Here is a 22,903-nt window from a genome sequence, read left to right as displayed (position 1 = left end):
AGGCCTCAGCTCGGGCTGCGGGACGTTAACACAAGCAAATTATAAAACTCCTTGTGAAATTGTGTTAACATGGACGGAACAGCAGGCTTATCTCTGCAAGATCGTGGATCATTGGTTAGTTGCAACTCAGCGAAAATACAATTATTACCCGATGATAAAAGGGACTGTCCAGTCAAGGTTGTATACAAATATCCACTTCATTATTATCACAATAAATAGTTGTAGCACATTACGAAATACAACACACCCTGTAAAGGAATGCAGAGGACAGACAGTTTCAAATTAGGAAAAGGAATGCACTCTGGATACTGACAGGAGGGTAGTCGGAATAGTAATTAATTGCAATAGTTGAAGGATACTTGGTTTCAACACAAATGGAGCAATGAGTCGTAAAATGTCACTAGGGGCCTTGGGCGAAGGAACAGGGGGACAGAACCACAATGTACCTTGTGCTGTAGAAGGTCTTGGTGCTCGACAGGGTCAAGTCGGTTTCAGGGCACTTTGCAGCTTGTGCGACAGAGTTTAAGACAGGAGACAGCTGTGGGTAGTAGGCAGCAGGAGTTTGGAGAGCGAGACTGGATGGATGGCTGCAGGCTGGCATACACAGCAGCTCGGGGTCAGGAATCATTATCTTAGTGCTGGTCGGTGTTTCTGAAACACTGGTCGAGGCATCTCAGATGGTTTGAGCGACTGCAGCATAAAAATCGTCAGCGGTGCAGTCGTTGCAGCTCCAGGGGCTCGACTGGCTCGAAAATGGTAGATGCTTGTCGATGCCCTCCTGCTAGCTCCTTCACTGGGCTTGTGTTGTCCTTTAAGGCTCCCGGCCCAAAGCTGAGGAGAGTGTTGCAGCAAGCTGCTTTGTCCTTGGTTTGGTTCAGAGACTCTCTGGCACTTCCCAACTAGGAAGCTTGCTGCAGAGCCTAGCAAGGCATGCAGTGGGCTGTCTGGATCCCGGTTCTGAAGCTGCTAGAGGGTCATCAGGATTCAGTATCTCCCTCTGATCCCTGGGAGATGTCTAGGGGAGGGATCTTGCTTGAGGCCTCTTGGAGGTCCTGGCCTTCCTTCACTGGCAGAAGATGTAAGGAAGAATGTACCTTCAGCCAGGTTCTAACGTGGAGGTCTTCTTGTTACTCCTTGTGAAGACTTCAAATGATCTGCCAAAAGAGGGGCTCAACCCTCTTTTATAGCCAAATGGACCACAGGGATTTTTGTAGGCAATGCCTACCTTAATGAACCAATCCTGGGTCCCCACCAACAATCTCCTGTATGCATGAGGTCGTGAAAACATGTAATACTAAGTCCCACCCATCTTCCTGCCTGCTGTGGATCAAAGGGTCTCTCTGGTCAATGTGGCTCTCTGTGGTTCCTGATTAAAGCGGCAGGTCCCCTTGAAGCTGCGGCGAGACCAGACTTTCTGGCATACTCATACCTTCTGAATGGCGTCTCCCTGCAGGGATGACTACTGTAATAAATGCAGTCCCAGACATGACATGTCACTGTCAATCGATACTAAGGTCGGGAGCTGGCTTCGGGTTGACACAGTGCATATGAAAGGGTGTTGGGGTTTCCTGTCTCCTTTGTTAGCCTCTGTAGCAAGGCCCCATGTGGGCCTGTTTGAATTAAACTCTGATTAGTATGCAAATGCTGCCACCAGCTATAGAGCTAAACAAAAGAACAAGGCAGATCCATGAAGCCTTTGTTAGTTAATTAGGCTGGCCATGGCAGGGGGAAGGTTTGGCCCTTCCCCTTCTGAGATGACATGATGTACTCGTGGCTGTCATACTCCAGCTAAATATGACAGAGGGCACTGCGCCTGTAGGCTGTGTCCACCCAGACTACGGGGTCTATGTGTATGTCGTGCGGTGACCATTTGAAAACGATTAGCCTCACATATTGTACGGAGGTTGATCTACCATCATTCAATTTCATATAAAATAAATTAAAAAGCTGAGGTGAGCGCACACCCACTGTGCGGATGGTCGAATTCCTCAGAGTCATTAAGTTTACAAGCAGAATTTTCTTTCCTGGACTCAAGTAGGGGATTTCAAGTTTTAACTTTGTCCACATTCCAAGCAACATCATATATTAGTCTTCCCACTCTCATTTAAGTGTTTCAGTAGGAGTAGGCGAGAGATTAAGGATCATGAACTTCAGTTTCCCACCACTAGAGATAAGGGGATACACTTTAAACCTTGGTCCTTGATCTGGCATAATTTGGGTAGATATATATGCACACAGGAAACTCTACTTCTAACATTAGGGAAACCAGGTTTTTATTTTTCCCAGGAATAATATAGTTCTGGGGAAAGAATAGATGGTATGTATTCCTTTCTACAGGCTGTCTTTTTGGAGTAATAGTTTGCCCTGAGAGTTTAAAAAAATGTATTCATAGATTCATCATAAGAGGCCACTGATTACAAGGAATCTCTCTTATTTTCCCGATTACTTTGATTGGGAGGTACAAGAACCAGGAACAAAAGGGGAGGTACAAGTTTTAAGAAGAGTGGGGGTATGACCATACCAGTCTTCTTCTGGCACAATCTCAGTTTAATCAGAATCTACCATATACATATTGGATCCCCAGTTTGTGCCAACTGATTGCGATCCCACTTCTGTCACCATATGTGAGGGGTCAGAAATGTGAGGCGGACCACGTTGTGAAGTTTTCTCAACAAATGCCATTTTATTATGATAGGATGAAAGCCTCACTATCCCTTCCCTGACAAGGATTTCCCTGCCCAATCTAAACTAAAGGAAACACTCTTACAAAGGATTTATGTCCCTCACTCTTAAACCTATAACAAATAAACAAGGAATTACATGGCAGTTCCAAACTACACTGTTGGTTTCACAATGTAAACACAGTCTTTCTTCATAACCGGGGCAAACACCCCTTACCCAGGTTTAAATGTGATTCTGTTTCACAGTTCAAGAAAAGAACACAAGGAAATCCTTATTTGCAATACAATTCCAATATAGTTTGATGCAATTTCAACTGGTCAACAGATAATTCCAACACAGAATATATTTGGCTTTTCTTTCATGTTAAACAGGTACTTAGTTCCTCAAAAACAACAATGATTGTCTAGGTCAGGATAATTGGCTACTCCGAGGCCTTAAAAAAATACAACTTCTTTGTACCAGCCTTGCAAGGCTCTTCCTCCAGAACTACTAACAACATAAGAGGTCTTTGTCAGGACCTCCTTGTAGCACTCCTTCAACTTCCACAGAGCCTGCTTCCGGCTAACTTTCCCCAGAAGGGCAGCCTTTTTGCCACTCTTGTTTCCCCATTTCACAAGCAACCAAAGACTGACAGGGATAGGGTCTCTTCCTGCCTCTCCCCTGATTTTGGCAAACAGTGAGGTTTTCAGTTTGCACCAGATGTATATAATATGGCCAACTGGCTTCAGAGTTTACAGACCTTGCATTAGCTCCCTTCTGCTGTTGGCAATATTGACTGGTGTGTGTTTGCCTTGGTTTCAGTTTCTATTGGCTTGAGCAATGCCTATTGACATTAACTCTTAATAATGTCGCCCCCACAGTTAGTTGGGCTTTCAACAAACTCACACTTTCAAGATTACAGTCATTTGGCTTTGATACACTAGGGTTTTGCTATTTTTCCCTAGTTCGGGTTTCAGGTTTAACTTGGAAATTACTCTCACCGACACACGAGTGCTGCTTCTGTTGTTTTACAATAGTTTGATATTAAAAAGTAACATCTGAATTGTTTTCATTCACACACGAGTACTGCTTCTGCTGCTTTGCACTCCTTCTGCTTCAATGCGAGCACCTCTCACTCGCCTAACGCCTGCTTCCAACCCCCAAGCAGGGAAAGACCGCTCTGGGGTCACTGACAACCTGTGAATTCATTGGATAGGACGTGCCCCTCTTTTCCCCTCCCCTCTCACAGGAATTCCGCTGTTGTGGCTCCTTGTGACCCAGCAAACCGCTTCGGGAAGTCTGGCTTCACCCACACTGCTTCCACTTGGAGCTCTGCTTGCTCCTGAGGCCCTTCGGTGCACGCCAGCCACCAGAGACAACCTCAAGCCCCTCAGATGCACGCCAGCCACCTGAGACAATGTCTTGCATGCTTCCCTCTGCGCAGCCTCTGCAGAACGGGTCACAAGCGGATAGGCTTCCCACTGCGTGACCTCTGCTCTTCAGACATCTGGGGATATGGACCCTCTCAGGACTGCCAGCTGATATCTGCCATGCAGTTTTCTCGGTGCCCTCTCTTTCCTCCAGCTTCTGCTTGGGCTACCAACTCAACGTCACTTCTGCTTCTGGCGACCTCTGCGCTTCACCAGCAACGCCAACCCCATGGCCTGCACCTGAGGGCGCCTTTTAAGCTTCCTGCCTTCCTCAGGTGTTGGTCATCTGCATTAAAAAAACTGACCACTCCTATAACATTGCACATCTTCAGCCCTCTTCCTCGTCCCAGCACTTAGGGACTTGAAGTCCCTATTGGGAAAATTAGATTTTCTTATTTCTGTTGTTCTACTTTCAAACCCCAATTTGTTCCTTATAACATTCCTTTAAGGAACATCACAAGTATTCATTATTTGTCTGGTTTGAAGAGAGAAAGGCAATTCTTTTCCACTGGTGTTATTCTTACATTTCCTTTCACTGCCCTTTTGGGTGGTAGGGAGATTTTCAGTTTTACAGATCTCCCACATTTTAGAAAGATTTTGATTTCTTCCAAGGCTTTGGAGTGTATGTGTGGGACAGCAAGATGGTTATTACAACAAGCCATTACATACTTTGGCATTGCAGAGCCATTCTCCCTAGAGGAAGACAAACACTGTGGCCCTCATTACGACCCTGGCGGAAATCGAAAAACGATGGCGGAAATGCAATACCGCCATCGAATACCGCTCGGTGCGATTATGACCCGTCACCGTAAAGTACGATGCCATCAGCGACACCGTAGTGAACGCCAACGCAAACTGCACCAAGTACGCGCACGCGCGCCATGCCAAACCGTAATTACCACCATGGCGCAATGGTACGCGAATGCTGACCCTAGCGGACATTCACTTAACGCCATCAAACATGGCGGAAAGTACCATTCCGCCATGGTGAGAATTACGGCATCGTGAACCAACCGTAAATGGCCCTACTGAGTGCCTGTACACCACTCCCTGCCCACATTGCACAACACCTCGTAGGTGCAATGAAGTTACACAATGCAACCAGTGAAATGTACAAGTCACCCATGCATGCCAACGAACAAATGAATGTAGGGGCTCCAAGTGCCTTGTGAGTGGCCATCCATATTTGGCATGGCACCATTGCCGTACTGATGCAGCACAGGCACGTGAAGGTTCAAGTACAGCAATATGAACTGAAACATGAGACAAAACAACAACAGGCCCCCATCGCTTGACACCAGTGTAAGGCAACATTCAAAGCAGTATCCTGAGGGAGACTGCACCAGCCCTGTACCCTTGCCAGTAAACAAACCAACCATCAGCATAAGCATGTACCACACAAGTTGGCAGAGTGACTGAGCAGCCAGGCTCATCTCAAGAGGGGCCAATGGGAGCTGCAGGGCACAGATGGCACGAATACAGAAGCTATTCCAATGGACATGACCTCAGTCTCCCTCCAAGAAACGCACGCAAACACAGGCACCTGTGACCAGCCATTTTCTGATAATCACATCATTCCACCAATCCACCTGGCTGACCGGCATCTGTTACACAAAAGCTAATCCCCCGCCCCTGAGCATGACATCATTAAAACAGTCATAATGGCAGGCCCCATCCCTGACCTTACTGGGCTTCGTAGGCAAACGCGGCCAGTACAGTACCACGCAACTATACTCAGAAGCCGGAACCCAATGCAGATCTACTCACAATACACCGCTCCACAAATAGGAATATGCTACATTACTTGCAAAGAATAACGCTACACGGTTGAAATCAGAATCAAATTTTAATGCACATCAAATTCACCAAGCCCATACAGCTATTAGGTCATAAACTCCAAAATATTTTTCATTACTGTGGGCTGCATCCGCAATAAATGACCAGCTTCTTCTTGTGTGACGCCCTGTTCCTTCATGGTACACAGGGGCTACATTCACGTTCAAAAAGGCAACATGGAAGCGCCGAGAACCGCAAGGCCGTCCCATTAGGTAGGCACTAGTCCAGCTGAAAGGCTGATATGTAGCTCCTAGCCACTAGTACTGCGTAAGGGCATGTGGCCCATTGGCGATCGTCCCATAAGATCGTAATGGTGCTCCACTGATTAACTCGAAGCAGCAGGTGTCGGGAGTAAAAGCCATCTGCAGGAGTGGCATACAGATGGCAGCGGCAAAAGGGGAGGAGATACCTGTCACCCAAATGAAATGAAAAAGAATAGCATGGGCATCAGAACTTCATTTGTATTACTCACTTCAATGATCACACTAAATCCACAGCCATATGCATGCTAGCCCACTCAAAAGGATTATTTCCACCCAAAAATCACTTGCGAATCATAACTATATAAATCGAGGTGAAAACACTATTACAAACGAGTGTTTGTGTGTATGCGTCTGTTAAGACAGAATCCATTAGATGGGATTCGTAACGTGCATAGACACAAGTGTTTGAAGGCGCGTCGAGACAGGGAGGGTTCAACAAGGGCAGATAGACGATGGTCCCACTATGGCAGCTCTGCATCACATAGCGCAGGGGAAGGGGATAGATCCCGAAAAGCCATGTACATGGCAAACTCTCAATTAAATCATCTGTCCATGCATCCATACATCATTCCCTCATCCCGGTATGAAAACGCCTGATTATTTACTCACATCACATTTGAAACTTCCATTGAGTCTGTGCGTAATGCAGTCTGCAAAATCCACTGTGCTCCAGCCCGGAATTCTAGTGTTGTGAAGTAACATGTATTTGGGAACGTCCTGCCTTATCGTCCACTACGCTATTGCGCATCCCATACTATTCATATCAATCATTGCATTCTCGCCATGGCCCCTGTCCCAAGGACATTAAACAATAGAACGTTATATTTGCAGTCAGACCTGTGGGCGTCTCCTCGCCGCTAGCTGAAAACCGAAAGCGCTGTCCTTCGAATTCCTCATTTGCAACATCACGTCGATAAGGCATCTGTGACCGCTTGAAATCACAAATTCATCCATGTAGTGCGGCAGTGTGTGAAAATGGCAACTGGCTTCACTCACAAATGGGACGCCCCGCCCGTCGGTGAACCTCGGTACAGTGCTGCATGAGGGTCCGGCGTTAATCGAGTACTACATTCCACTGACCCTTCACAAATTTGTTCGCGACTGCAAAGATAGTATGTGAAACAATGGGACCATAGCAGAATGAACATATAAACCAATATTTCACTGCCATCGGGATTAAATACATGATTGTAATAGCAAGATGCCATGCGTCACATTGCAGCGTTGTGTGCGGGACGTGCTCGCCCAAAGGGGATTGCAGCTGGCACAGGTGGAATGAATCACCACAGGTGGAGGCTATACAGCCTGAAAACACATAAATTGCACACCCAACCCCCTCCCACAACCACACCCACTACAAAATGCTACCGGCAGGACTAGCGATGTTGGCCCTGGGGGACCTGATAGCACTGCAAGTACTACAACTTCAAGAAGAAGACGAACACCAACTACTACAACAACCGGCCGCACAGAGGAGACGCAGGAGGAGGAGGAGGGCAAGGCAGGGCCAGCAAGGCCCACCAGCACAGCCACTACCACCACGCAGGCAGCCCGCAATCCCACGCCTCCGAGCTCATCCGTTCAACCTCACTGCTGAGCAGATCCACACCCTCTACCGTTTGGACCGGGACACCATAACCGCCATTGTGGACATGACACACGCTGACCTTGTCAGCATGATAGATAGCCCAACCGCCATCCCACCCCTACTGAAGGTGGTGTCTGTACTCCACTTCCTGGCCACAGGCACCTACCAGCACACAGTCGGACAGTTGCATGGCATTTCACAGCCACTGTTGTCACGGACACTATCGCAAGTGCTCGATGCCCTCCTGAAGCACGCAGACGACTACATCTCTTTACCACGCTCGGAGCAGGAGATTACAAACACAAAAGTTGGATTCCATGCACTGGCCGGCATACCGGGTTGCATTGGTGCCATCGACTGCACCCATGTGGAATTGGTTGTCCCACATGCCATGGAGGCCCAGTACCGCAACCGGAAACAATATCATTCTCTTAATGTACAGATGGTGTGTGACTCCCAACAGGATCTTTACACATTGTTGTGCCCCATTTCCTGGATCAACCCATGATTCTATGGTCTTGAGGAACTCTACAATACCACGCTACATGGAGCGACACGCAGGGAACAGATCCTGGCTACTCGGTGAGTCTCATTTCATGCATGATAATGTGGGGTATGTGATGCGGCAATGACCTGGCAGGAAGGGGAGGGGGATGCGTACGTAGCAATGTCATTCCACAAACATTCTTTATTGTCCACATACAGGTGATGCCGGGTATCCACTGAAGAGATGGCTCCTTACACCACTCCGGAACCCACAGAACCAGCATGAGGAGGACTACAACCATGCCCACTCACGTACCCGTGTAGTCATTGAACAGGCATTCGGCCTACTGAAGGGTCGTTTCCGCTGCCTCAGCAGGTCTGGCGGGGCACTCCTGTACCGCCATGAGAAGGTTGCAAAGATGGTCATGGCATGTGTCATGCTACACAACATGTGCGTACGTAGAAATGTGCCCATGCCCCCTGACGCAGAACTGCAAGCACCTGAAGATGGTCATGATGAGGGTGGGGATGTGGCAGCACCTCAAGGAGTCCGCGAGGCACAGGAGGCCCGTGAAATTCGTCAGAATATCATAGATTCATGCTTCTAGCACTCACGCCTGGTGGCTGATACATGGACATGGGACTTGTGGCACTGTGTGTGTCTGGAACATGCACAATGTGGACTGTACGCCAATAATGGCCTCGTACACAAAGATCAATGTCCACACATCTCATTGGGTGATTATGTAATGTTTATAGCATATGTGAAATTATGTTACACACCCCATCGACCCGCCACCCAAGAAAGCCCAACACCCCCCTCCACCCTCCTACCTCCCCCCCGAACACCAGTGTCCAAAGATGCTCATTGTCAGTGGGCAGACGCTATTGCAAGCCCCCTCTCCGGGTATCAGGGGCACCCCTGCCTGTGGAGCGCAGGTTCCTCCCAGATCTACGTTGGGGGCTGCCCTGCACGGAACTTGCAACGGATGATGTCTCTGCCTGCTCACGTCCATGCATGTCCCTACGGGTTTGTGAGAGCTCAGTGAGCACACGGCGCACAGCGGCAAGTTCACCACATACGTCTTTGGACGTCGCATGCAGTTCCCCCCTCAGGCTCTCGGTGCTTCTCTCCATTTGTACCCTTAGTGTCTCTGTACTTCTCTCCATTTGTACCCTTAGTGTCTCTGTACTTCTCTCCATTTGTACCCTTAGTGTCTCTGTACTTCTCTCCATTTGTGCCCTAAGTGTCTCAGTAGATGTTTCTATGACTGCCTTAGAACCCCCACATTCATCAGCATGCTCCTTGAGGAGCGTGGCCAGTTGCTGCTGTTGCACGATCACCTGGTCGAGGGACTGTTGCCTCTGCTGGGCCATGGCCATTTGCGGTGGTGTCACAGATGTTGCCTTGCCACAGGGCTTGTGGGGGATGGCCAGTCGTCGTCTTGTGGGTGCCCCTGCGTGGTATCCTCATGGTGTACGGGATGAAACAAACAGGGGGATTGAGACAGGTCATGGATGGGTCCTACATTGACAGCACCGTTTTCTGTGTCGGAGCATGCTGCCATTAATGCAGTGTCACCTATGGTGCTGCTGCCACCAGAAGCAGTGCCTTCTGTGGCATCCATTGGGGGGACCTGTGGTGCTGCTGTTGTGGGCATGCTGGCTGCTGGGGTGCCTGTTGAAGTCCCCTCCTGTGTGCTGCCACTTGATTTGTGCTGCTGCCGTGTCTTGATCCGTGCAGCTGAAGTGGAGGGTCTTTGGCCGTTGGTCTTGGCCCTCTTTGCAGGTGTGCTGGTAGGGGTGTCCTGGAGCTCGTCGTTTGAATCGGACCCTGTGGTGGAGTAAAGGAGGGCGAGCGTTATTTATGGGTCTGTGGAAATTGGAATGGCAATGTATCACATGCATTGGGGTGGTACCTTAGGGTGATTTGGGTCAGGGCCTTGGAGGTGGTTTCATTTTTGTGTGGATTGAGGATGCAGTTGTTTTGCAGCCTGCAGTTAGGGTGTGCATGCTGCACGTGTAGAGGGTGTTTTTAGGATTTTTAATTATTTATGTATTTAATGTGAGTTTTAAAGTGCGCTATCAGGCCAATGTATGTGGACGTTCTCCTGGACATGTGTTTCTGTTGCACTATGTGGACACATGGTACTTCACATGATTGGACATTGTGGATTTAGCATTGGTTTATTTGGCCCACCTACCTGATTCTTCGGATGTCTGCACTCCTTTCTCCATCCCTCCGACTCCCTCTATACTCTCCATTCCAATGGTGGAGGCACAGATTTCTTCCCAGGGGGTCAACTTGATGGGTGATTCCGATCCTCCCCCGGTAGCTGTGGCAATGTTACGGTTGGCAGATAGTATGCTCCGTACGCGTATCCGCAAGTCGTCCCATCGCTTTCTGCATTGCTGTGGGTTGCGGGGTGCGGTCCCCACCGCACTTACCCGCTGTGCCACCAGGGCCCATATGGCCTTCTTGTTCGCAAGTGCCGTCCTGGTCATTTGCGTCGAGAAGACGACGGCAGCATTCTCCTGGAGGGTCTCTGTGAGCACGGTGAGTTCCTCATGGGAGAAGTGGACCTGCCGCTTGCGGTCGCACGCTTTTTTAGCAACGTTTCCCATTTTGATTGTTTTAACTAGGGTGGCTAACGGGTTGGGATGTGTCTCAGGGTCGAATTTTTAATGGTTGTGTTGGGATTCTGATTTTATAGGTGTACGGCGTGCTGTTTCCCGTTCCGGCCCCATGTTTTTACTTCCGTTTCCGTATATTTACGGTCACCGTATTTTGCGATTACCGCTCATTACGGTGACCGCTATGATGGGTGGCGGAATTGCACCTAGGGCGCCGTACGACGGCGGTGAGGGGCGTTTTGGGGACATTTCCGCCATCGCGGACTTTGCACTTCCGCCATGGCGTAATGCTCGTGCCCGATGGGTCGGAATTAGCCGCACTTTCCTCCATCGTGCAATGGCGGAAACGCTATTTACGCTATGGCGGTCAGGTCCGTTACTTTCCGCCAGGGTCGTAATGAGGGCCTGTGTCTCATCCCACAGATTCCTCTCACTCCCCTGAGCCTTTTCTCCGTCCAGGTGATCGTCCTGCAGAACACCACCCCCAAAGTCAGGATCAGGAAGCGCCTGCGTTTCACTGGCCACCTGGGAGGACAATTTAGGCAGGGAATAAGTGAGGAATCCATAGGATTCATCACAGCAGCCAGAGCCGAACAGACAGGGTCTGTAAAAAGCACCCAGAGACGAATAAACAGAGCGCTGCACAAAGCAGCCACAGCTGAATGGAAAGGGCACTACACAAAGCCACAGCAGAATGGAAAGGGCACTGCACGAAGCAGGCCCTGCAGAACAGACACGACACTGAACAAATCAGCCACAATTGAACGGACAGGGTCCTGCACAAAGCAGACACAGTAGACAAAGAGTTGAGGATCCAAGAGGATCTAAAGAATGGTTCAAAACTGGTCAACTGTAACAGCAAACAAGTAACAAAGATTGAAAAGAGGAACAAGTGTATCAAGGAAAGGGCCAAAAACTGGACACAGAAGCACAATGCAGGACCACCCAGTGGAGGCAGTTGATAGCCAACTGCACCTGGGCACAGTGAGCTTATGGGTGCTCTTGCAGTGCACAGGTAAACAGTGTGGAGCAGCTATGCACAATCAAGCCCATTCCAAGCTCTCAGCAGCCTGTCAGATGACCAAAGAGTAATGCAACCGAGAAGAGGCATATGGGGTAACCCCTGGTCACCCTCACATTGCCCGTCACCTGCCTGTCACAAGGGTAACCTTACTCATGATGCTGGCCTTCTAAGAATAAACATTAGGACCACCGGGCAAGACAGTGCATCCAGTCAGTCCCATCAGCTCATAGGGCCAAGTATAACCTCCCTTATGGGTAAAACATTAGGATTGGAAATAAAATATGCAGAACCCCTCCCGTTATTAAAGAGTCTGAAGAACCCACTAGATAGACCCACATTTCCCCAGTGAAAATGCATTCACATACACTAAACAGAGAGCCCGCTATAGGGAAGGCCTCACTTCAAAGACCACAGAAATCCATGTGTCCCCTAAAACTCTCATTCCTGCAAGTGATCCAATGTTGCCAATGCATTGTTTACCAGCAGCATTTTCACTCGCAAGTGAAACAATCTTTGAGTGAGTAAAGCTGCAATTTAACTGAAAACCAGCATTGTTTTCAAGCACAGAAGATTTACAAACACCTTTCAGAGGTTTACCTGCATTTGCACCACATACTGACAGGAGAGTAGTACCCTTGTCAGGCAGTGATCTGCAACAACAGCAGAGGAGTAGTGAATCCCAAGATTGAAGACAGGCCAAATAAAGTATTGGTATGACCCCTAAAGCCTAGATCAAACTTGGATGCGCCAGTTAGTTGCAGCCTCATACCCCTCATGAATACAAGGTCCCAGATGCAAACCGCACAAACAGTCCAGCTCAGGGGGAGAAACACTGCCCTATAAACGCACAAAAGCTCAAACAGTCAGAGTGTGTTCCAGGCATAAGGAGCCATGATTAGGGAGCCCTTCAGGAGATGAAGGGTGTGAAGTGAATAGCCACAGGCTGTACTAAGACTATTATAACAAAGGGCTCCTGGTTATGTCCCTATTCTCACTAGGTGGCTCAAACTTTCGGAAAACAGAATGAACAGGGAAAGGGACACCTAAAACACAACAATACCTTGATGCAAAAAAGTGCAAGACAGATTCAATTACATCTGGTGAAATTACAAAGTCAAAACCTGAAAATCACTCAAGGGTCACATGGAAATGTACTATTGACACAACAAAAAAATGCTTGGATACATAAAACAGTGAGATCCAGTCTGGTACTCTGGAACTTGGGGTCTACATAACTGTGTTTTGGCCTATGTGTGCTTAAATAGCAGCAGTTCTTGGGCAGGCCTTCATCAGGACGAATACAAGTGGTGGGGAAGCTTCCTGCAGTTTCTGTCAAGAAAATCAGACAGATGGGTGCAACACAGGTGGTATTAGGGGTCACAACTCAAACATAGTAGATTGAATTCAGAGACATTTAATGGGTAACTGTAACTCAGACGGAGTAGGATAAGCAGATCCTTACTGTGAAAAGAGATGGCACAGTGGAAGGGCTGAAAAAGACTGCGTCAATGCGTTCTAGAACATAGTGTAGAATTGAATCCAATACATGGGTCAAGTCTAAAAAGAAGAGAAAGGGAAACAGTATGAAGGCTAGGTTTAGCTTGTGTATACTAAGGGGTATTAGTGGCAGCAGAGGGTTTTTGGAGGTTCAGCGGCAATAGTGAGAACAGATGATTGGCAGGATTCTGAGAGGGCAGAATCCAGGCTGCGGAGGACCAAGAGGAGAGGTTTCCATCCCAAATAAAAGAAAGAGCAGAGTATTAAGAGCTAGAGTAAAGTATCCTTCAGGAGTGGGAAGGTGTGAAAGATCAGGAGAGGGTCTGCGGAGGTCACCAGGAGATATTGGGGAATGACAAACTAAGGGTGGTAGTAAGGTACAGCTGGGAGCGCAAGAGAGTTTCTACCAGGAAATGAAGAATGGTGATTCTTGAAAAGACAGGGAACGGGGTCCCTAGGCTTTAAGACCCTTAGAGTATCGGGGTAAATTGGTGGAAGGATTAACCTCCAGACAAAGTGAGAAAAAAGTTAGGAGCAAGAACAAGGTTAGGCTTAGGAGACCAAAAGGGTAGAATACCAGGAAGAGGATAGGCAACGTCTTTAGGGAAAAACTGAGAGTGGGGCCCAAATGGTCATAGAAGGTGAAAAATCAGAGAGGCAGATGATAGAGTGGAGAAGGGGTACCAGACCATGGGAGTCCTTTTTAGAGCAGTAGAACTGGCCTAAAGGGGTGGGCGATGATAGTTTTTCAACCTAAGTACCAGAAGCGGAGGTGGCAGGTGAAATGAGTGGAAGAAATAACTGTGTCTAGAAAGAGAAAGAGAAGAATCAGAAGACCTAACTAGCAAGGTGGAAAGAATAATGGTTGTGACTTGGGAAGCAAGTTTAGTGGTGTGAATGTATCTTGGGGAAGATATCCTGAGTATGGTTGGCCAACCTCTCAATCTATGGTCCTCTCCTAGCCCCCTCTGAGTTACTATAGAGTGCCAAGGCAGAACCAGGCCCTTTATGCCATAGAATCTACCGAAGCACAAAGAGAGACGCAATTTGATTACATTTAGAGATCACATAGATTCCTCGAAGGACTTGTGGAATCTAGCCTCAAACTTTGTCACATACTGAACCGATAAAATGGTTTTTAAATATGCATCCCAACAGAAGACTGAGATCCACTCTCTTACGGGCACGGCTAAACCTATTACCATCAAACGAGATACTGAACATAAGAGGGACCTCAGTGACAAATAACTGTCGCTTTTGCAAAACACCTGCGATGCCTGAAACAATTCAACATCTCCTCTTAATCTGCCCAGGTACAACGCACTGCAGAGCTCCTTATTTGATTCACCATCTGGCCATGGGTCACATAGCAGAGGAAGAACTTTGGGGGGCTCGATTGATAGGAGGCGATAGACCGTCCTGGGCAATAGCCCTGGTAAAAATCTTGGATCAGATTTTCACTGGAACCTACTGAGGACCCTACTTGAGGTTAAGAAGCTAGGGAGTACAACGTGATTACAGACTCATTTGTACACCTCTGAAAAAAGTATTTCTTTCAAAACCTTCTACTCTTCTCCTCTTCTCTTTCTTCTAGACACTACTGCTAGACACTTGTAAAAATCACTTAGGTGATTATAAACTCGTAAATAAAAAAATGGTTTGAGAACCCCTCAAATCCCCCAACGCGGGATTTGCAAGTGGTTCCATTAGTGAACTGGAGTCAAGAGTTTGAGCCAACACTCGGACAACCGAGAAGCATTCCACTGTCAGGACAAGGTCACGGATAGGAACCCCTTCCGTTTGTAATACAAGCATGGTCAGGAGTCCTTAGATGATGGAAGGCTGCAGAGTGACATCCTCTTGAACTTTCATTTGTATCTGAACTTTTTTTTTTAGTTATCCTTTGACAAAGATACTGACCTATTTTGTTATGTTTGCCTCTTCCCGTTAGTTTTTTTAGACAAAGCTCTAAGTTACTGAAAAATTATAAGGCTTTGTTAGGTCTAGTGTCCTGCCTGGTCCATTCATCCTTTGTCTGCTACATGACCCGTTATTGAACTTTCTTCAATATGCTGCATCGTGCAAATTCCCAGAACAAATTATTGAAACATGTGACGAATCTGGGGATTTCAATGCTTCTCCCCTAGCAGGAGTCACCCACTATGAGGCAAGGGAGGTGATTCCGCTGAACAAAACCCTTCCTAGGCATTTGGGAAAGCGGGACGTCACTGAGAATGACTCCCCTACAGGGGACAACGACTCCCATTCCCATGGGGAACTTCCTATACACCAGCCACTACCTGCCTGCGTGGGAGTCAGTAATACTGAAAATGCATCTGCGTGTGTGGCTCAAGATATTAAGGACTCCCATTCCTACCAAGAACTTACTGCAACAAATACTTTGTCTGCCTATATGGGAGTAAAAGAGACTGATGGTATCTTCATTAATTGTAATCCAAAACATACTGACATTGCTGCCAAACCTCTGGAATCCCCATGACCCCAGCAGCTAATGGGGAACAGCACACCCCTTGGAAGTACAGCGGCAAGAATAAAAAGACAACAAACCTTGAATGGCTAATGAGAATTCTTTACGCAGAGGCGATCCTATGACACGACAACGTCCTGGAGGGACGGAGCCGTGCTGAATCGCAGAGCTAGCAGTGGCCTGGAGAGATCAAATCACAGAAGAGACGCTGGGACCTATAAGAGGAAGGGAATCTGGAGGGTTCAATCATTCAAACCAAGAGCAATCCCTCCATTTAAAGAACTTAAGACACAAGTAGAGCCAGTCCATGTACGGGTCAGTCAGACCCCCAGAGGGAGAATATCCAGGAGGTTTACAAGGCACCCTAGAAACCTGAGTGTTGGACATTGGCAGTGGACCCAAGAGACAGCCCCAAGAGCTAAGTAAGTTAGAGGGCCAGAGAGGTCTGGAGAGCCCTATTGAGGGAAGTGTAACTTTGCAACATACAAGTGAAAGGGAACCTGGAGGGTTCAAACAGCCAAACCAAGAGCAGGATCAAGGGGAACTTCGAGGGTTCCTTTGTATAGAACCAGTAAAAAGGGAGCAACACAATTTGTGGAGATTGATTAAGGGAATTATCCCTCCATTTAAAAGAACTTAAGCCATTTGTTTTTTATTAAGACTTGAATTTTGCCTTGAAGACCTAAGGAAAGACTTGAGAATGTTTATTTGATGAACTGTCAAGAAGGAAAATTAGAACTGTGACATAGACTCTGGCAGAAACCCTCAGAGACACAAGTACGATTGATCTAATGAAGCCTGAGCAGGAGAGATAGTGCTCTGGCTTATTGATATGATTCTTTGTCTTAAAGTGGTAGGGACAGACAGTTAATAGATTTTGGACTGGGGACAATTTTGTTTCGTTTTGACTAAAAACAAGCACCTTTCCTTTATTGATAGTAATGAAAATCCCTCTTAACGATAGAGACAGATAGGCATTTCTCTTTTGAGTTAAATAAACACCCTTGAAGTGATGTGCCTCGAGTCTGATTCCTTCTTCTGGTTCGCCAAATACACCAAGTATTTTTGCACCAGCTGTCAATCCGTATTACCGTTGAAACCACAGTCACATCATATGTAAATGTATGCAGCACACCTACATGCACAAGCTCAGCAGCAAACAGCTAAAGAAGTGACAGTGTAACATCGAAAAAATTGAAGTGATTTAATCAGGAAAGTTGGTGATCTAGTAACAACGGGCGTGGTACCCCACAATCAAACTCATGAAAGGTAGACAGGGCCCTACCACTTAGGCATTTCAATGGGATGTGCAAAGCAATGTGTAGGAACAATCATGTCTTGAAACAATGCGGCACCTGGCGAGGCTGCATAGTCCTGTTCAATCCGGAACCATGGATCAGTAACGGGTGGAAGAAAACCGTGTCACCTTTCTCCATTATGAGGTGGACCCTCGGAAGGCTCTGATCATAGTCACGCGCTTCGTGGAAAAGCTTGTTCACGCCACCCTGGAAAAAAAACACACATTTGTCATGAAATTGACGCAGGCCATCAACTTAACTGTATGTCAAACTGGAGAAGCCTGGCATGAAGCGCTGTACGAGAAAGACATTATTATTAACGACAGCTAGTCAACTGCCCAGCATTGGCTTACTTAAAAGCAAGCATAATGCATATCTCTGCCTCATAAATAATGCCTTTTGGTAAATTGGGAGCAATGTGGCAGCTCAATTCTGTCAAATAAAGGGTTACTTTTAATCGAAAACTAATTATGAAAAATATCCCCCAATAGGTTTTCTTAAATAAATAGGATTTACTGTTCCATCCTAATTTCCTATAGAACTCCTTGCTCTCACGTCATGCTAGTTGCAGCGATAGTAATAATTCATAGCACCGTGTTGTTGCGAGAGATATGTTAAGGGGCAAAACATGGATTTCCATCCCTGAAACATGTCAGAACTGTCCTCTTAGTAATTAAAATACCCTCCACTTTGTCTCAGCGCTGCGCTTGTACTTTGATTAGTGCTAAGGAATTATTCTAGAAAGCAAGATTTCAACAGATGGCAATTGATTATTAATTTTAGGGTGTTATGCTCCTTTTTGTTTGTTCTTATACTTTTTGCAGAATGTGTTCATTTCTGGTACTACCTTTCAGGACTCATGATTTTTAAGTTTTGAAGAAGGTGTACACTATACATTCATAATAAATGCTATCCTGATCTGCTGAACTATATGGAACGCAGGGGCTTAGCTATTGGCCATTCACCAAAAACTGAAGCAACCCTTTGGGGAAAGAACTACAAAAAATGAAAATGAAAAGAACTGTATAGGCTTTGTAGTTTACCAATCGATTATATGAACAAGTTTTCTAAGTATTCTGCGTTTCCAGGTTTACCATAATATGCCCAGGTATTCACACTATGTGACAGGTACTGTCGCATCTTTTCAGGCACTGACATATTTTGGCATTTAGTACCATCATATAACCAGGCAATGCCATGTTTGACAGATAATGCCTTGAGTTTCATTGGTGGCGACGTCCTATGGCAGGAAATGTTATCATATGCCATGTAATATGTGAGGGGTCAGAAATGCGAGACGGACAAGGAAATTAATATTTATCACAAGTAGCCATTTTATTAAATAATATGGGTGTGATGAATGCCTCACTTTCCCTACTCTAATGAGGATTTCCCTGACTAAAGGAGAACACTCTAAAAAGGAATCTGTCCCTCACACTAATACATACAACATACATTATATAGGCATCACATGGCCAGTTTAAATTAGACAAAATAACAATTACATTCAAGACATAAACTCTGTATACAGTTATCCTCGTAACCTGGGCCAGCTCTCCCTTCCCAAGGATTAAGGCAGGATTTTCCCAATTCAAAGTTCCATTCAAGAAAGTTCTTTTCAATAGCCAAGTACAGTTCCAAACGTAATACAAAGTTCTCTTCATTGCAAAAAAAAGTCTTTCACTTGGCAGTCGAATTTGCATAGACAACGTTTGTCACTCTCCAACAAATGACTCTTCAAAGTTTCCAAAAACTCTTCCATAATTAAACACAAAAGGTTTTATCTTCACACTTCTTCCCCATGAACAATTTTTTTTTTAATTTATTTGTATTTGATTCAAACAAAAACTTGAACTTTTACAAAATACAGTTATTACATATTTACACATTAAGAAATCATCAATATTTTTTTTAACTGTTGTCAATTTGACCTCATAATATAAAAAATCGAATATTTACAACATACTATATAAAACAAACGGCTAAAACACCACAAAATTGATCATATACATCAAATTAAAACATCAATTTAAAACAGGAGAAACCAAAATTACAGCAAATAGGGCTCATCGGTTCTCATATTCCATAATTGCACTTTCAATTAAAGGTCTATACTCCCCACACATCATTCTTGCCCAGAGTGTTTCGAGGCAATGACTGTAATTTATGTTAGTGAATTTCATTAGTAGGATAGTTCTTTTGACTTTAAAATGGGAACAATGTAAAATTAGGTGTTTCAGCATTTCTCTTGGTTCTGCACATGGGGAAGAACGACATTTTTCAATCACTATGTGCCCATTGGCTTTATACCAATGTTTAGTCCTTTCTCGTGTGTGATACAAATTAAACTTAAACCACATATACTGCTTTCTATAGTGTTGACAGGGGAAACGCTCAATGTAAGTGTATCTAGGCACACATTTCATAATGTAGTTACAATATTCTGAATACATTTTGTACTTTCCTATAGCTGTAATGGTTTTACACCAGTCATTCTCGTATAATTATTTCTTGGCATATGCTGGTCTTGCAGATAAACCCTCAGTAGTAATATTAAGTTGCACTAGAGTGTCCTGCATTTCACGGTGAAAAGTGTTAATTGAGGGAGTATTTAACAATTGAATATTTATTTTTAAGTCGACATACAGAGAGTACGGTTGGGGAGAGCACATTTTGGCATAGTTACAAAGTTGACGCCATTTCCTTCGCGAAGACAGAGCAATCAGACCCATTTCATGTCTAAGGACACAATTTGGTAAACTCAGTGGAAAATTCATTGCGGTTTTCAACAGTGATCCCTGAAGACTGTCTAGATAATTATCCATATCAACAAGACAGTTATCCAAAGAGTACAGAAGCACACTTTCTATTTTAGGACAATGAAGTCTACTACCTGTATTAGAGAGTATTTGCAATATTTTGCATGGATTAACTTCAGCTGAGAGAGCAAGGGACGGCTTTTGAGTTTTAATAAAGATACCCAAAATATAAGTGACTTAGCCTCATTTCTGCTGTAACCCAGGTAGATTGTATTTTCAAGCAATGGTACAGGTGTTTTCTGTAAGTACCATTGGAAACCTTTGGTTTTAGTCTTTATATTTACTCCAAATTTCATTATTGCTGTTTTAGATGGATTTGGTGATAAATTATGCTCTCTTCCAAATTCTTCAAATAAGTAAAGTTTATTTTGTAGTCCCGTTAGAGTGGGATCAAAGATGATTATATCACCTGCAAAGGCAAGCCAATTTAGACGCAACATACCTAATTTTACCGAGAATAGACTTCTATCACACCAAGTATGATCCATATCTGCGATGTACTAATGAAGAATGATGCAGCCAAATTACAGCCTTGCTTCAAACCTAACGTGGTCTTTATTGGAGCAGTTGTTCTTTCATCAGCTGAGATACGTATCCTATATGATGTGTCTGTGTGCAGTTTAATAAACCAGTAGATTAGTGCACCTGGTATACCCATTTTTACCATGTTTGCCCATAATTGGTTGCGTACAACACTATCAAAGGCTGCAGACATGTCAATCATGGCCATACAAACAGGGTATGAATTCTTAGATTTTGTCCCTGCTTTTATATGGGCAATGATTGTCGCATTTCTCATAGTACTCATTTCTTTTCGAAAAACGGTTTGGAATTTAGAATAAAGTCTGCATTTCCGAATAACCTTTTCGAGCTCCAATAGGAGCAATTTGGTGAAAATCTTTGCCTCTGTATCAATAAGCGAAATAGGGCGATAATTTTCTGGTCGCCCTTTTTAAAAATCGGAATAATATTGGAAGTTGTCCATGATTGAGGGATATATCCGGTTACAATTATATTATCAAATTTGTTTTTTAGAATTAAAGACCACAAGTTTACAACGGTTTTATAGACACATGGGGGAAACCCATCAGGGCCAGCAGATTTAGAATAGGATAGATTGTTTATCGCCCATTTTATGTCAAGTATTGACCATTGATATCGCAAAAGCCCACTATAACACAGAGACGTATTTGGGAGGTTCCTAAATTCTTCTTGTAGCTGAAATTTGCGTGATATGTAATCACACCACACATCCTCAGAAATGTAATTCGTCATTGGGGGTATCAAGCAATTATCGACACTTTTTATAGTTTGCCACATTGCTCTTGTGTCATGGCTACAAATAGACCTAATCAGAGTGTAATTCACTCTGTTATACCTTAGGATTCTAAGGTGTTTTAGGTTGTTTTTATATTTCAGTAGTATTTGTTTACGCAATTTCTGATAGTTAATGGTGTTGCTAGCACCATTCCTTAGATTTCTCAGCTCTTTATGTTTTTTCCCTTTTTAAGAGTTTAATAGATTTATCAAAGGGGTGTGAATATACTTTGGATTTACCCTTATCGCGAATATTCTAGAGCAGTTCGAATTATCTTGGAACATATCCTCTCCATATTAGAAATGGGAATGTTCTGAGCTTTCATGATATTGGAAATATGCTCCGATACATACCCAGAAAATTGTTTACATAAGTTCAGGTTCCATCTGAGTGAAATTAACGGGCGATCCATTTCTGGATAAGCTAGGACGGGATCTACGTCTAGGAGGAGACAATCAAGTTTAAGGGAAGTAGATAGCAGGGCATGGTCACCGTATAGAATCGCACTAATCTCTAATGGTGAAGCAACCTGCATGATATTGCGAGAAAGAAATATATAATAAATCGTCAAGGAGTTCTCACCTCGACTTCATGTTGGGTGAGCTCCTACGACTGCACAATCCATCACGTCAATGTCCCAGTCATTCAAATATGAGTTCCAAATGGACCCTCTCTCTTTCATCAGTGCTCTACCTTTATTTAATTGGTGTTTCAACCCCGAAAGACAATCGGAGTTGAAGTCCCCCCCAATGACAATATCACACTCGCCCATTTTTATAGTTGCTGCTTCTAAACATTGATCAAGTTCATCAAGGATGGTTTCAATCAGGATGTTTATAGGATTCCAATACAGACTTACAATTAGAATTGCTTTGGATTTATTATTGGACAGGGTCAACCATACAGCCAGAATATTCAATGACTCCCATATTAGTTTCGTTTCTACTCCAAAGGTATTATTTATTGCAATTGCTAATCCGCCTGATGGGCGGCCTAACGATGTACGTTTTGCTAATGAACAGTATGTAGTAAATCCTACCAGGATAAGTGGATCCAATTGCATGGTTTCCTGGAGCAAAATTATAGTGGGATATTCAGCGGAGGACAAGGTGCTAAACCACCTGGATATATTATGAAAGCCAAATAAGTTCCACAACATAATTTCTATTTCATGGCATATCAGTGGCTATGGGTGGGCAGTATTCGATTGTACATTTAGGATTGATTTTAGCATTGGTTCAAGCCATGATATGTCTTTGTTTTTCCCCACAAGTGCTAACAGATCGATAATGGGAAGGTTTTTGGCATGGGAAACCTTATTCAAACGATTATTGAGTTCAATATTGTTAGTAACAAATGGACATACATAAGAAAAGTATTCTTGAGCAGCGGGTTCATTAGACAAGGTTGTTAGAGTGAACCCTTGTTCCTTAATTTCTGCTCTGCAACACCAACTGAATTTAAGTATATGTTCCGAGGTCAGGTGACATATCATGCGGCGGTTGTTCACTCTTTCAAGTGAAACTCTTGATATATCTTCTGATTTCAGACTTCTTAGTTG

The 22,903-nt window shown here is 44.9% G+C and overlaps 1 protein-coding gene across 1 annotated transcript in view; it reads right to left on the bottom strand.

Annotated features, from left to right (window-relative positions):
* The window catches only part of LOC138528040 (phytanoyl-CoA dioxygenase, peroxisomal-like), a 432,880-nt gene that overhangs the window by 39,017 nt on the left and 370,960 nt on the right, over window positions 1-22,903 (bottom strand). The window contains exon 7 of the mRNA XM_069639473.1: window positions 17,263-17,412. Coding sequence (XP_069495574.1) covers window positions 17,263-17,412 — 150 coding nt within the window. The remainder of the gene's footprint in view (window positions 1-17,262; window positions 17,413-22,903) is intronic.

Source organism: Ambystoma mexicanum, chromosome 7q (assembly GCF_040938575.1).
Source record: "Ambystoma mexicanum isolate Mex_15411 chromosome 7q, UKY_AmexF1_1, whole genome shotgun sequence".
NCBI lineage: Eukaryota > Metazoa > Chordata > Amphibia > Caudata > Ambystomatidae > Ambystoma > Ambystoma mexicanum.
This window is presented reverse-complemented; position numbering and strand designations above follow the sequence as displayed.